This window comes from Pezoporus flaviventris, unplaced genomic scaffold, assembly GCF_033815535.1.
Source record: "Pezoporus flaviventris isolate CSIRO_AGI_PZ_B2104156 unplaced genomic scaffold, CSIRO_AGI_Pfla_v1 ptg000021l, whole genome shotgun sequence".
Lineage (NCBI taxonomy): Eukaryota > Metazoa > Chordata > Aves > Psittaciformes > Psittacidae > Pezoporus > Pezoporus flaviventris.
In genome coordinates this window covers 12186207-12202519 of record NW_026892569.1, presented here as the reverse complement: position 1 = coordinate 12202519, position 16313 = coordinate 12186207, and the positions used below count along the sequence as shown (strand labels likewise).

Genomic DNA, 16313 nt, shown 5'->3' with positions numbered 1-16313 from the left:
GTTTGTGCAAGGTTGTGTGCTTGATAATGCTGGCTTTATCATACACAGAGATCCCAGATGCTCTGCCCCATGGCAGGTCTTAGTTTCTAAAGGCCAGTCATTATGCAGAGACCTCTGATTGCAACCTGGACAGAAAACTTGAGGTGCTGCAAGTCAAGTCTCAGCTGAACCAAGAGGTAAGACCAGATGAGTGAATGGGGTCGGGCCTGCTGTGAGTGGCTGGTTGTTTCCCAGTCTGACAAAGAAGGTTTTCTGGGCTTAATAGGAAGACAGTACATCTTTCCATCATTGGAACCTGTATCTGACCCTGGTTTGTAATGTGCTGTGCCTGTTGATCTTGGAGCATCACTTCATTCTGGGGCTGATGGGGCTAATGTTTGTGAAGCAGAACAGTTTCAGAGAGGGCTGCCAGGGGCTAGCTGCGTTTTTCAGACTGATGGATTCCTTTTTGCATCCAGCAGGCGCCTGGTTAATGTCTACACAGGAATCTGAATAAAGCAAGGGACCAGAAAGCACTCTGATTTCCACAGACATCTGTGCTGCCCATACTAGCCTGGGGTCAGCTGCTGTAGAATTCAGCTAAGGGGAAGACAACTGGAAGACTTTTTGAAAGATATTGCAGAGCTGGACTTCAGAGGACCCTAGTCCTGACCAGGGCACCTTCCAAGTAGGCTTCATGAGGCAGTCCACCAGCTGGTTTCCATCACTGGCATCAGTGACTATTTAATAGCTTCATTTCACTGATCACTCTATTAGATTCTTACAGTCTCAGATTAAGACAAAGTGTTTTGTTCTCTGTAGCCTAGTAGTTTTTGTTGTGTCCCAGGGAGCAGAGTCCAACTTGGTTCTGTTCCATTTAACAGCCATGTTCCCATACCAGCACACTCAACTGATATCTAAACTTTGGGCATCTTATGCTCTGAGCAACATTATGTGGAAATCCCTTCTCTTGATGCATTGGTATCATTCCATAGAAATCCTGTTGTTTTATCACATCAAGCTAAGAAAAGCAGCAAATGCTAATAAAGTACTATGGAAAAACTCCAATGCATTCCCTGCTGATTTGGCAAAGACTACAAGGCATTTGGTTTAGTATCCTGATGTACAAAGCAAGGATAAAGTGCATCCGATCATGGGGGGAGCCTGTTTACTAAATGTGTAGAATATATATTTCAGAACCTTTCTAGCATAGCTGTCTTCCCTGTACAAACCAAGTGTCCAGCTGCTGAAGATTGATGGCCCAATAAAAGGGAGATCATTTAGAAACCATGTTAAATGATCCTGTCTGCCTTTAGGAATTCCAGCATCTCTAATGGTGGTGCTGCTTACAGAAAGGAAAGAGCAAAACTCTTCAATGGTTATACTGCCTTTTAGTATTGTGCCTTAGGGGCTGCAGCATAGTTGTACTGGGACCTAGGCAAACACAGCAAAGGAATTGTCCCTGCCCTTAAGGGTGACAGTATAAATCTAGGATAGAGGTTTTAGAGCAGTTTGTTATGGCAGATGGTGCAGGAGAAGATAGCAGTGAGATGATTGCGGCAGTTGGCATTGAACCACGCTACTGGTAGGAAACCTGACTCAGGATACCTTTGTGAGGGTTTCCTCTATCTCACCTCTCCACTGCCTGCATGAAATACATCTTATTCAATAAAAAGGCCTGTTTTTCTCCAAACTGTTTCAGGTTTTGAGAGCTGCTTTGGGACTGAAATTCAAGCTGAGTGTCTTAGATAGGATCTTAAATAACAAGAGCTGCTGAGCCTGAAGGCAGCTTCCACTGATGCTGTTTTCCTTGGTGTGGCAGGATGTAGCTGCTTGGCCTGGTAACGGCATTAGAGAGGCCAGTTCCAGCCTCCCCAGAATAATCCAGTTTAAAGCAATGAGAGCTCTTGGCCACCATATGTGCCAGTTGTGATTAACTGATTCAGTAAATAAGCTGAATGCAGGTATTTTCTTTGCTTGTTTAACCTGACTCACTGTGGGGTCTGTGGTTGTGGTCGCCCTCATGAATCAGTGTCTCTCCTTAATTTTTGCCTCCTGTTTCAGAGCGTACCCCATAGGAGAATACCCTTGCAAGACCAAATCAGCTGCTGCCATTATGTTGATGATCATGAATAATCTGGATCCCTCAGTGGCTCAGGTAAGGTACAGTGAAAATAAACTGGATTCATAGGGCAGCAGATCTGCAAGTGACTGTTATGTGCTCTCATATAAAACCTGAACAATTTAGGCATATAGGATGCCATTAATCCTTGTGCAGGTGATTCTTCTTCCATGGACTGAATAGGATTTTAGTTGTTCCTGGGTGTTTTGTTAGTTCTGTGCCCCAAGGTCCATGCCAGCCCCTGTACATGGAGAGCTGGCTGCTGTGTGTTAACTAGGCACGTAAAGTGTGGTACCTAATGGGTGATGTGCTAGAACGTCCATTTCTGTGAGTCTGCAAGGGGCTAAAGCTGCTTCTATACTTGTGGTTGTGTGTTGATTCCTGGGCTTTGGAATCTTTTGTATTAAGTTCTTTAGTTTCCTGTTGTGTGCAGTTCTGAATCCTACACAGGGGGTCCTGGTCCTAACACAGACCTCTTGGGCATCCTACACCACCAGTAAGGCTCACTCCAGCTTCCACTATAGATGGGAGCTTCGTTGCTACCTGTAGCAAGTAGAGCTCAGCTCTTAGTACATTGCTGCTACTCCAAATTACATTGAAAAATCGGTGCTGATGCTCTCTGCTTTGAAAGCTCATCCCTCAAGCACAGATTGACTGGAGGATTACAGGACCAGAGGACATCTTTCCAAGCACTACCCAATGTAATGCACAGAGGCATGCAACTACGCCCCTCTGCCCTGCTGCTCATAGACTCTTCCAGCTGTAAATGCCAGTGGCAACCAATCTATAAGCTCACTCTGTCCCTCTAAAGGAGCATACTGGGATGTCTGATATGGAAATGGCAACCAAGGAACCACGTTGTAGCATTCCGCAGCCAAAATACCACCGTAACAATAACAAACGCCTCATTTTGAAAAGGAATTTTCTTTCTTTTCCTTAGATAATCACTTTAATAATAATATTTTCTGATTTCAGGAATTTAGAGTTGCTATAATAAGCCCTAGAAAAGATTTATTACTGAGATTAGAAAATCAGCTTGGAGACACAGCAAAATGCTCCAGAAAAGTGCTTGCCTTATAAATTGTCTTTTCCAGTTTCCTCAGGAGCTTGTCACTTACGGAGGGAACGGGCAGGTCTTCAGCAACTGGGCCCAGGTAGGACGTTGCTGCTTGTGCAGCTCATTTCATGAAGCCAGTTTCACCCTCCCCCATGCACATTCTGCTTAGGCAGTTCGTGATAATTCTTGGCAGTCGTTGTCTCAAAACACTCCAAAACATCCTGTCTGGATAGAGGAATGCTCCCTTATGAACTGCATAGACAGGGAGAGCTTTATTTAGTAAGGAGAGCACAGACAGCCCAACAGAAATACTAACCATACTACCATAAACAGACCAAGCTGTGTACAATGATGTAAAGACCAGCTCTTTCTCTGATGTATTTGTATGTGCCTGTGTATTTAACACAGATAAATTTGGAGTCAAAATGAATTCTGTGTAATAAAAAAGTGTATCTTTTGCTTATTTCTGGTGCTTTTGGGGTACTTCTCACAGCAAGTAATGGAATTAAAAGGCTTTGATTTAGGAAAATGCAACCCTGAGTCATGCTTCAGTTTCCTGACCTGATAAATGGGAGTTAAATGGAAGTCTTGGGCAGTTTTTGAGGCAAAACCATTCTGAGTTGTTAAAAGAATGGTACCATGGCAATACACATCATTTCTTCATCCTGTGTATTGATTAGTAAATGCCAGTTAACTGATGCCTGTTAACTACTTGAGTTTTACAGCATTTCTCGCCTGAGCAGTGCCAGCAGTTTATATAGCAGCCTTTATTGGACTGACATCCCCTATGCAGATGCTGGGCTACAAGGTGAAGTAGCAACACTGCCCAAGTCTGAAATACTCTTTTCCCTTGCTCTCATCCAAGCCAGAGCCATGACCTGCAGTTGTTTTGCAGCAGAACAAACAAAACCTTTTTGTTTTTGCTTACTTAGAGTAGCAATCACATGAATGATTCAGTTATGACAGAACATTTTGTTCTGTTTGTGGCTTGAAAACATCCTTTTTTTTGCAAATCATTGCAAAATTCCTAATGAAAAGGTTGAGATTGGTTTCTATCGCCTGTTTATATCCTCCAGGCCTCCCTTCTGAATAACTCTGAAGGAATGAACCAAGCCCAGAGTTAACTTTACAAGCCTGCAACAAGAACTGTTCTTTAAGCTAGGAAAGGCTTTTGCTTCCTCCTTACTTGTTGCGCCTTTCAATGCGAAATGATTGCTCTTATAGCTTCTAGTTGTATTACAGTGTGTTCCCAGCCTGCCAAAGAATGGGCAGTTCAGCTGGTTACCTGTCCTGCCATAGGACCAGACTTTGAGTATTCAATGTATTTCATGAAACAAAACCATCTATAAAGCAAGAGAGTAAATCTGGTAACTCCTTCCTGTTCACCTGAACTTGCTCTTTGGGGTTAGAAGGGACTGGCTTCAAATCTGTACTGATTTAAATTGGAGCAAAGGCACAACCACAGAGGTTAAGTGCCCATGACAAGTGGTTCTGTTTGTTTGTCACTGATACTGCTGTCTCTTTCATCAGCAGTTCCTTCATTAACTCAAAACTTTGTGTCCCCTCATAAGACTCTGGTTTCAAGCTGCCATTCCAGTATTACATGGGAAAGCTCCTCTCAGGCCAACCTGTCCCATCCTAAAAGTCCTGTGGAATATAATGGGCTCTGTGACCACAATGGATGTGAATTAATTCTATAGGCAGCTTAGATGATCAAACCCTACTTTTTGGCATACATCAAGAGTAACTATTGAATTATGCAGAGCTGAGATGCATTTATGTGTACACTCATGAGTGCCCCAAGGACTTTCTTTGCTCTCCATCATGAAAGCTGATTTGTTTTTCTTTAGAAGAAAAAATGATTTCTTGTTTTAGTACACATTGTAGTATCTATTTGTTGAAAACACGAGAAGCACTAGAAGGTGCTGAATTACCCATTTCAGGTTAGGCTTAACAATATGCATGGGTATTTTAATCACCTATAAGGAAAACGTTGCAGCTTGGCTTTGGAAAGATAGCCAGTAAAGTGCCAGATCCAAATGGTTAACCTCAGGATAAAATTAGAATAGCTTTAAAAATGAAGGATTTCTGGGGTTTATACAGGAGAAATGATTCTGGAGCTCATTCAGACTTCTGCTTGCTGGTGATTTATGTTTCCTGCTGAGTGGTATCTCTTAATGCAGTTCATTAAAAAGCAAGAATGTGTTGAGAGCTCTGGCTGTTATTCCATATGTGAATGCACCTCATTATCTCTATATCTGTCTTCATAATCAAAGTTTAGCAGCTTCACAAAGAAACATGAATGTAAGATGCAGATTCCCTCACTTTCCTCACCTTCCCTTCCAGTTCTGGTTGGTAATGCACTATTTGTCAGAGATGACTGAAGAGCAAACACTAGTGATGTACAGCGGGCATCCTTTGGGACTCTTTCCCAGCCATCGCTATGGTCCTCGATTAATCATTACTAATGGCATGGTAGGTATTAGCATCTTGTTTTCTCTTTGTCCTCCTCTTCTGTTGAGTTTAAGTGTTGGAATTAAAATGTTATTTATGCTACCTGAGCTTACACACAGGAGAATCTGGGGTCCAAATTCTGCAGCATTTATTCCAGTAGTTGTTCTCACCTCATGTGTGCTGATCTGCAGTGATGGAGGGAACAATTCTCTCCTTATTGGACAACTCCTGTTCTGACTGAGCCCAAACTATACATGTTCTTGACCAAAACACTTCAGCTAGGCTCAGTTTGGAAGATTTAAAAGCCTTCAGTAGGCAAACAGACGATTCTTAATCAGGTGCTCAGGTATCTGGACTGCTTTGCTTGAAAGCCAAGCTGGACAAGTGAATATGATGTTCTTTGCCAGTCTTCTGGGCTATTCAATATCTATCTCCCTGCAGGCTAGTTTTGTGGCTACAGAACGGCTTTGCTTGAATTTGCATGACAGTCACAGTGCCAGAAAGACCAGACATCTTGTTTTCTAGTAGTAGAATACATAGAATAACCCACCTGAATTACTTCTCCTGTTTTCAGTGTCTTTCTATGTGCGTGACCATAGCCAAAGAAATGTAAGCTGTTAAAAATACCTGCTTAAATCTCTAATTTGCTAATGTGGGTTTTCTTTTGACTGTTTTCTTAGGTCATTCCCAACTATTCCTCCAGAGATGAATATGAGAAGTTGTTTGCTTTGGGGGTAACAATGTAAGAAGATATCTCACTATTCAAATAGATCAAATCCTTAACTAAAATGTAATTCAGGCATCAAGCAGTGGCTGCTTAAAATTTCTAATGCAGTTGGATTTCAACAGGGCATAAAGCCCTGATGCTGCAAAGCATTAATGCTCTCTTAAGTGAAATTACATAGGAGTTCGAGTTATCTTCAGCCATGTTTATAAGGCTGTAATTGAGGTCTGCTGGAAATAAGCCTTAGCTTTATGTGTGAGACTTGGCTGAATTACAGCCTGAAGCCTTCATCATACCCTTCTTGTAGCACTGGCTAGTTCCACTTTGCAGTGGTTGTCTTGCAGTCTACAGAAGAGACAAGTTCTGAAACATTCCTTCACACTGAGAGAAAGCTTTGAAGTAGAAAGTTAGGTCTTATATATATATATATGCATATAATTATTATTACCCCCTTTTTTACTGCTGATCTAGCTGATGAGCACATGATTATTATTCTGTTGTGTACCATAGGGAGAATAAATTAAAACCACTAGAGAGCTGCATGTGTACAGATAAGGAAGCTGGAAGAAAACAAAGGATGCAAATAGAGAATATTCATTGCCACTTTCCTGAGAATTTCATAGCAATGTGGGCAATTGTTTTGGGCTAACGACCTCAAAAGTGGCTATGTGACTCGCTGAATGCCACTGAAAACCAGTGGCATAAAGATGCCAACAAGGTGAAAAGGAGTATCCTTGTCTTCTAGCCACTATGCTAAATGCCAAGTCAAGTTTACACACAGTTTTTTGATCCAGGAGTTTTGAACTCAATTTAAGGAGTTAAATGCTCCTCCAAAACCACATTAATGCTAATCAAGAAACTCAATTACATTGCAATTTGATACTGGCAGTTATTTAACAACAAATCAAGGCAGAGATGGGTTGTTTTGTTTTTTTTTTTGTTACAATGGAAAGATATGTAGGCATGTACAGAATTCATTCCAGCCTTAGTACATGTGGTGTGACTGTGTTCATTACTATTGCCAGGTACGGTCAGATGACTGCAGGGAGCTACTGCTACATTGGGCCTCAGGGAATAGTCCATGGCACTGTGGTAAGAAGCTGGGGAAAGGTCTATTTGTGAATCCTTTTTTGAGGAGGGTGCCTCCAGCAGTGGCTGCTGACTGGCGTGGGTTGGATTGGATTGCTGTAAGGCAATGTTCTGTCTGCCAAAGAAACTCTCATTGCCTGTTCCTTGAAAACTGAGTGTCCTATCACTCAGTCCATGGCATGTTATCCAGCATGCAGACGTGAAGGAATCAAGGTCTCAATCTGTGCTCATATCTAGCGACAGCAAGTGATGTATGAATTGACCAAACATGTTAGAGGAAAAACATTTCTTAGCTTATTTTCTTAGCTATTTTCCTTAGCTGTTTTCTGCAGTGGTCCTAAATATGTCTCTATTCCCCAGGAGCAGCATATTGGGAATCACTGGTTATCCTATTCTATTTCATCGTGAGGGAAATAAACATAATCAGGATAGACCATACCATCACTTTAACATGCTCCCTTCCAAAAAGATTAATAGTCCAAATGACCCCTGATTTTCAAACTGTATTTCCAAAAGGGACAGAAGATCCTTACATTTCAGGGACTGCAGGAAAATAGCTCCTGGTAATGGCTGTGTTGTGTTGTGTGCAGCTCACAGTGCTCAACGCCGGCCGTCGCTACTTGAAGGCAGAAGACCTGTCTGGAAAAGTGTTTGTTACTTCGGGTCTCGGAGGGATGAGTGGGGCACAAGCAAAGGCTGCCGTCATTGCTGGGTGTGTGGGGATCATTGCAGAGGTGAGAGTGATGCTTCCTTCATTCTGTCTTCTCTACATGTGCTGAATCAGAACCCTCATACTCCTGATCTGTCACATTCCTGAAGTAATCCTGACAGCCAAACTCGATGAAATTTACTCTTTTCATAGATCTGTCTCTCCTTTGCAGAGCATTTTTTGCTCTATATTTGTTCACAGACTGCAGGGATATGGACTATAACTTCTTGTGATTGCTTCACGAATAATGCAGGATGAGGTTGTCATTCTCAGTGCTTGAGCTACCTTCATTTCATGTCATTTCCACAGGCAGTTCCCAGTCTCTGTTAAAAGGTGTTAGTTACATTGCAATTAACCTTTAATGCCTCCTGCACCATTATCAGGTGCAATGGGGAGTACCTGTTAAAAGTGTTGGTATGATTCACTCATCAAGGCTGGGACAATGAAGTTCTTGGTGTTGCGATTCTTTGAAGGCAATGGGATTTTGTAAAACTGAGAATTTTAAGGCTGGCTTCAGTATGAAGATGGTGAGGTTTAATTACAAGCACTTATGAGAATCACAGTTTGTAGACAGTGAAGGTAAGTGCTGCTAAAGGGAAGTGGTGATGGGAAGTTCTGCAAGTACCATGTTCCCTAAAGCTCACCTACAATATATGTTCTTTTTAGAGTCTTTTGTCCTAATGTAATGTTTCTCTGTTCCAAATATATTAAATATGAGTTATTTCCTCATATAAATAAAGGGAATCTAGTCATGATCTGTAATTCAGACTGCTCGTGTCCAAGCAATTGGAATAGTGTATGATAGGATCCACTGGATTCACAGATATCTTTAAGTATCATATATAATGCAGAACATGAGCCTATAAGCTTTGAGTGAAATACATTTTTGTATTAAAAAGTAACATTAGGTTCTAATAACCGGCATTTTTCAGCTATTCTGCTGATCACAGGGCTCTGTTCTCACATATCAGATGGAGGGATGGACTACAGAAACACTGCAACAATCTGTAACAGGCTATAAGTAACCTGGAGAGGGGCTTTGGACAAAGGCCTGTAGGGTCAAGGGGACGGCTTTAACCTGTCAGAAGGTAGACTGAGATTAGGTTTCATCTGTTTTGCAATGATGGTGTAAGTGTTGTTAGCACAGGAGCTTGGTGGGTATTTGAGATCTCATCAGGTGCTCTCTGCAGATTAAATCCAATGAATTTATTATTGGGCAAATGATTATTGAATAAATTATCTTTATTCAGATTTCCACTCTGTCATCATGAGCTTTCAAATGCTGGAATACAAAGGGAAGATTCCAGTGAATGCTATTCTCAGCAGCCCTTTGTCCTTTTCATCTCTGTGGCTGCAGATGATTTTGTTCAGGAGGCTGAATATTGCCTGGTTTTTATCTCCTGTGAGATGATCCTTGTCGGAAATGAGCCTCAGGAGCACATCTGGATAGCTACATACATGTACATATTATTTATTTAAGGAACTATTTATGCAAATGGCATTGCTGAATTGTGCAAGAGATGTCATTTTTGTCAGCCAGGGCTTCCGAAGCTCAGACAGAAGGGATTAATGGGGCAAGTCTTTTACCTCTCCTGTTTGACATGAAGCAGATTGTTATTTATGAAATAATTGTGTAGAGGGCTAGCCATCTCCTCTGAGCTGCACGGAGCTCTTTAGTCTCACACTGGAGGTGGCATCAGCTCATCATCTTTGTGCAGTCTTTAAACATGCTGAGGTTTAAAGACTGATCAAAAATGAGCAGGTTTTGCAAGTGTGGTTTAATGCAAGCTAGTTTTCTCGAGTCTGTGAAAGGCTTAGGCTGTCAGGACTGGAGTAAAGCATGTAGGATGTGCTAACAGATTTAAATAGATCTGCTCTGTTATACTGAGATTTAAATGAACCCCATTCCTGTAATTCATACAGACCATTTAATATCTTTCCTCTTGTGCTGATTTAAATAACTCCCAAAGGAGCTGTCCCCCACAGCACCTGACTTCAGTGAGTAATTCCATTGGCAGTGACACTGATATTATCATAATTGGGCTTTTGGAAGGAGTCTTTATTGCTGATGTGGGAAATGCTGGAAGGTTTCTCATGCTAAGAATAATTAGGAAAGAAAAGGTTTCCTGGTGTTCAGGCGCCTCCTGAATACAGAACTTAATTAATTTACATCTAAATACTTTGTTAATGAGAAATAATAGAATGAAAACGACTGGGGTGGATTATAGAGAAGTAAAAATGCTTTAGTGAAATACTAGAAGATACTCAGGTTATATGCCTTATGCACACAGACTTCTGGGGTGTTCAAATCCATTGCTACCATAGGAAATCAGCTTCAATTCATTTTTCTACTTGGTTTATGCCGCTGAGACCTCGTGATATATGTATTAATGATGTGCAAGCTTGTACACTGAACCATTAATATGGAATCTGTGCCAAAGCCTCCCCAGCTTGTCTATCCATTTATATTTTTATCCAGCTGTCTCTTATGCATATACACACTGACACACAGAAGCTGAGCTCAGAAGAGAGCACAGGTTTGGGACTGAGCTTGTTTGGAGCTTCCAAGTTCAAGGGAATTAAAGATGTAGTTTTGTTTCGATCCATTCCATGTTTTCAGAGGCATTAGCCAGCTGGGCCAAGAAAACACTTTCCTCTTTCCCATATTTGGTGGAGATTTTCAACCAGCAGTCAAAGAACAAAAGTGAGGGTCGATTTTATTCAGCAAAGCATCGCTTCATGCCAAGCAGTCAGGCAGAAACGTCTGTCTCTGAGCTGATCAAAGGAAATATTTCCTCATTTAAACAGAAATTTTACTTTCATAGAAAATAGCCAGATTTGAAAAATAAATTGGAAACATTTTGGCTTTTGGTTTATTTGATTGTTTGGTTTTTGTTTGTTTGTTTTTCCAGTATAATAATGAAAAGACAGAATAAGAAGAATTAAAATTAGTGGGAAAATGCTACTTCTTATACAATTTTAATGATAATTTTTGGTTCGTGGAATACTTTAGGAAGTGATGTATTGAAGTTTGTTGGGGTTTTTTCTCGCTTCAAGCCTGGAGTAAAACATAAGGAGTAAAAAAGGAAAACCCTGAGGTAAAAAATAAGTGTTTGACCAATGACTCTGTATTCTTAAGGCCAAGGCAGGGCAATTCCGTTTACCCATTTGCTGCTCTTTGTTGCAGACTGGTTGAAAAACTAAAGGTAAAAGTGTCTGGATGGTGCAAGCAGGAGCTTTAAGATCTCTGCTGTTTCCCTTAGGTTGATGAAGCTGCGCTTTTGAAGCGTCACAAGCAGGGATGGCTGATGGAAATCTCTAACAACCTGGACCACTGCATCGCTCGCCTTAGGTATGACTTGTACCTTAAGTCAGTGCGTTCATCTCTGTTTCCTAATCCTCACTTGACATGCTTCTGCATTGTGCTATTTTAGTGTGTATATAAAGGGGATGAGGGACACCAGGTCTGTTTGTGAATGTGAATCCTTCCTTCCAGATAGCAGCAATCATTAGTGACTACTGATGCTTACTGCAAGCTACTACTGATGCTTCATATCATTTTTATATGTTAAATGTGTCATTTGGTTTCATGTCACTTATATATGTTTAATGTGTCTTTGTTCAGCTTCATATAACTTATTTATGTTAAATAACATCAGTTTCATGAATATGCATAGAGCAATTACAAATCATGCTACACTTGAAGCATCACTTCAGCTTTCTGAAATCAGTGATTAACAATTACATAAGGGTAGAAAGATCTCTTGCTTAGATGGGTGTTGAAAACTACGTACAGACTTCTTTGCTAGGTTTGACTGTGATTTGTACATTGCAAGATGGAATTATGAAGTCATTTTCTTCAATCAATCTTTTAAATCTATTCTAGAGATGCAAGAAAGAATAAAACTGCCCTTAGTTTGGGTTACCATGGGAACGTGGTAGATCTATGGTAAGTAGTATATATGGCTAATAGATATATTAATGCTCTGGTTTGTTAGTCAACCTGGAATTAATTCCCAAATTTGGATGAGGCATTAAGCTTGGTGCTGAGTTCATTACTCTAGATGCTCATGAAGAACTATATTGCCAAAAGAGGGGTCTTCACACTTGTGTTTCAATTTCCAGTTGCTTCCCATGCTCCTTTCCTTATGGAACAATGAATTTCTTAAGGGAAGAAATCCCTAAGATATTTCCTTGGATGAAGAAAGAATTTATCCCTTTCCTTCTAACATTTTGCTGGCTGGATAACAAGAAAATGGCTTTAACTTCAGTGAAGAATAGAAATGCTGAGGTATTGAGTGACTAAAAATAATCAGATGATGGGTGGAAATTCCTTGTCCAATGGTAAATCTTGCTCTCATACCGTATACCAAGGATTGAGACTGGTTTGTCATACTGGTATCTGACTCATCTGCCAGCATTCCTGATGTGCATCATCATTTCCCAGCTCCTTACTGCTAAAACAAAGACTTAACCTGCCAAGGGCATACCTTTATAAACAACCTCTTGGGATGGAAGAAGTTCACCTGAATGAGGAGCTAGAATGTGAACACTGTTTGAACACTCTCTTCCCCAGGGAGAGGCTGGTGCATGAGTTGGACACAACAGGAGAGCTGCTGGTTGATCTGGGATCTGACCAGACTTCATGTCATAACCCATTCAATGGGGGGTACTATCCAGTACAGCTTGGCTTTGAGGAAGCAAAGCAGCTCCTGTCCACCAACCCAGGGAAGTTCCGGACCCTGGTACAAGAGAGGTAAATCCTTTGGTCATACCTGGTTTTAACTTTTAAGTTCAGCTGCTCTACAAGTGAGCACATCTTTGTCTTAACAAGGAGTTTCTGTTCTTTGATATTTCAGTAGAAATCTGGGGTAGAGCTACAGTACTGATACAGCTCAACTGTGTTCATACACAGCTATCACTCAGTCTGGCAGGCATCCCTTACCCACCATTTATGAAGTAGTTTTAATGTGTAAGAGCTACCCCTGATTTAGAAGTTTGCAGGTGAAATACATATTCTTTTTTGATATATTAACAATATCAAGAATAAATGTCTTCTTTATTTCAGTCTGAAGAGACAAGTGGCTGCTATTAACAGACTAGCTGATAAGGGCATGTTTTTTTGGGATTATGGCAATGCTTTTCTCTTGGAAGCTCAAAGAGCTGGTGAGTAGATCTGGAGTTGGTAGGTGGAAATAAGGACAATCCTGCATGCATCTTCCCAGCTATAGATAGGGTTGGCCACTGCATTATGCAAACTCTTTAGAATCCTAGAATAGTTAGGGTTGGAAAGGACCTTAAGATCATCCAGTTTCAACCCCCCTGCCATGGGCAGGGACACCTCACACTAAACCATGGCACCCAAGTCTCTGTCCAGCCTGGCCTTCAACACCGCCAGGGATGGAGCATTCACAACTTCCCTGGGCAACCCATTCCAGTGCCTCACCACCCTTACAGTAAAGAACTTCCTCCTTATATCCAATCTAAACTTCCACTGTTTAAGTTTGAGCCCATTACCCCTTGTCCTGCCACTACAGTCCCTAATGAAGAGTCCCTCCCCAGCATCCTCATAGCAGCCTTCCAGTATCTGAAGGGGGCCTGTGAGGTCTCCACGCAGCTTTCTCTTCTCCAAGCTGAACAGCCCCAACTTCCTCAGCCTATCTTTATACGGGAGGTGCTCCAGTCCCCTGATCATCCTCATGGCCTCCTCTGGACTTGTTCCAACAGTTCCATGTCCTTTTTATGTTGAGAACACCAGAACTGCACACAATACTCCAAGTAAGGTCTCACAAGAGCAGAGTAGTATCTCTTTAGTATCTTTCTCTCATTCTGAGATGTATGACCACCTCTGTGGATGAGATAAAGCCTTCACAGGAACCCAGGTGCAGTCTGCTTTTACATCTTGTAGTTTTTCTTCCCCAAATCACTGACTATTAAATTCTTTCATAGGTGCTGATGTTGAGAAAAGAGGAGCCAATAAAACAGAATTCCGCTACCCTTCCTACGTCCAGCACATCATGGGGTATGTTGGGGAGAACTTGGAATGAAGCACTCGAGTCCTTTGTGACCTCCCCTGTGTAGGGGAGAGTATTAGAGATAGCACTTAGTGCAGGTCTTACAATGTACTATAAATGATGAGAAGGAGTCAGTAGGAGGAAATTCATCTCACAGGTATTATGTCGGGGTTAGTCCTATTTTTCTCCACTCTGGAGTAATGCCCAGCATGGTTTAGGAAGCTGTCCTCTTGGCTGTAAGCATCATACTTGCATCATACTTGCATCATACTTACATCATGCTCATGTTTTCTATCGCCTTCCTTAGAGTTACACTTTGGCCTCCGACTCACGCTTAACTTGCCTGTACCATGTGAATCAGAGCTTGAACACAGAGTAAAGCAGCAATCAGATCTCTCCTGGAACTGAACTGAAGCGTGTCTTACTGTTGTGTGTAAACAATGTGGACAGCAAATGAGTCTGGACTCAGGCACTTGTTCAGAACCTGCACTTGTCTGAGAGTGAAGATGCACTCAGCCTGGGTTTAGCACAAAAAGACCAGGCAGCAGGGAGAGTATGTCTGATGAAACAGAAGAAAACTTGCACTTCATCTGATGATGCACTAGTTTGACTGAACTGCCCAATATTCCTATCAAAAACCTGGTGTATTTGATACCCCAGTCGATGGCTGTGTGGAACAGCACTGCTTAATTTCTCAATTAATGGTCCTTGATGCTTCTGTTTAGATTAGTTCATTGAAAATGTTTCAAATTCTTCCGTCTCTAGCTAATGAAAGAAAAGCACTGCTAGCAGCCAGCATAAATAAGGAAAGAATTTCAGCTATCTCTTAATGAAGCGTGTTCTCTTCCCAGGGACATTTTTTCCCTGGGATTTGGGCCATTCCGCTGGGTTTGTACCTCAGGTGACCCACAGGATCTTGCTACCACTGACTCCATCGCCATGTCTGTGCTGGAGGAGTCTATACGTCAGGGAGGTAAGATTCCATCCCATGCCTCAACACTGGGGGCTCTTCTGGAGTGAAAAGGAAACTGAGAGTTGTGAAATGTGTGTGTGCTTTTGGCTAAAACCATAAAGAGGGGTCTCTTGCCTGTTCCACATGGGCAGCAAATCTTGCTGTTCTCTTAACTCCCGTAAGGAGTGTAACCTTACACTCCTCAACACTAAGTAGAGAGGTTATTGATCCCAAAGCTATAGTTGCAATTTGGGCTAAGAGCCTGTCTTCTCCTTTCTTAAGGGTCTTCCTGCACTTTGTCACCTTGAAACTTCAAGGCAAACAGCATCTTTCATCAACAGGTCTCCAAGGGGTTTTTCTAAAGGAGTCAAATTTCTTTGCCCTGTCTCACAGGTGAATGAGGTGTGGGAATCCAGGGAGGGATTTAAGATGCTGGTGAACAGATGAGTGGCAGGAGACCAGGTTTCCTGGGTGTGGTGCTCCATCCAGTGTCACTTATCTGTGATTACAATTTTGAGGGCTTTCTTTTGTCAGTTGCTAATAACGTGACAGCCATTTCTACGCACTGGTGGAACCAATCTGGAGTATCTGCATGGCTCTGTGTGTTACTGTAGTATCTAGGGATAACATTTTCTCACTCTTCCATACGCCTGAAAGTGGGCTGTTACTGCTATCCCCTGCTTTTGAACGGAAACTGAGACAAAGCTCATTTTGTGTCAGCAAACATGAATCCTGCTGTGTTGAGACATGTCCTTGTAGCCAGTGGCTTCTTCCTGGATGCGTTCTCTAGAAGTAACAGACAGAAAGATCTGTTCTCTAAGTCTGTGCACTGTGAAGTATAAAACATGATATAGCTCTCTGAGATAGCTTATAAAAGTGAAAAAGGAACTCGTTATTTGTTCCTCTAGAGTAACTCCTGTAAACTCTCATTAAATAGCTATAATAACCCAAGTGAATCTTACCCATTGCCTTCTAGAAGATGCTTCCTTAAAGCTCATGAATGGCAGCACAATCCCACTAAAACAGCACTAACAGATGTTTCATCTCACTTCCTCCAAAGCTATGAGCTGACATGTTAATTCTTATTGCAGAGTTTAGCAGCTATCACTTGGAAACAAGCCCTAAAGCACTGACAGGGCTTTTTAGGGTCATTAAAACTCTGTATGGAGGCCTGCCTCTGCAGGAATGAGCATATTTTACATCTCCCTTTTAA

The 16313-nt window shown here is 41.7% G+C and overlaps 1 protein-coding gene across 1 annotated transcript in view; it reads left to right on the top strand.

The window, feature by feature from the left end:
* Window positions 1-16313, top strand: part of UROC1 (urocanate hydratase 1) — a 35790-nt gene that overhangs the window by 7105 nt on the left and 12372 nt on the right. The window contains exons 3-14 of the mRNA XM_061456082.1: window positions 2044-2137; window positions 3196-3255; window positions 5505-5633; window positions 6293-6354; window positions 7362-7428; window positions 8016-8159; window positions 11398-11486; window positions 12021-12083; window positions 12711-12890; window positions 13203-13300; window positions 14084-14156; window positions 15000-15121. Of these exons, the coding sequence (XP_061312066.1) occupies window positions 2044-2137; window positions 3196-3255; window positions 5505-5633; window positions 6293-6354; window positions 7362-7428; window positions 8016-8159; window positions 11398-11486; window positions 12021-12083; window positions 12711-12890; window positions 13203-13300; window positions 14084-14156; window positions 15000-15121 (1181 nt within the window). The remainder of the gene's footprint in view (window positions 1-2043; window positions 2138-3195; window positions 3256-5504; window positions 5634-6292; window positions 6355-7361; window positions 7429-8015; window positions 8160-11397; window positions 11487-12020; window positions 12084-12710; window positions 12891-13202; window positions 13301-14083; window positions 14157-14999; window positions 15122-16313) is intronic.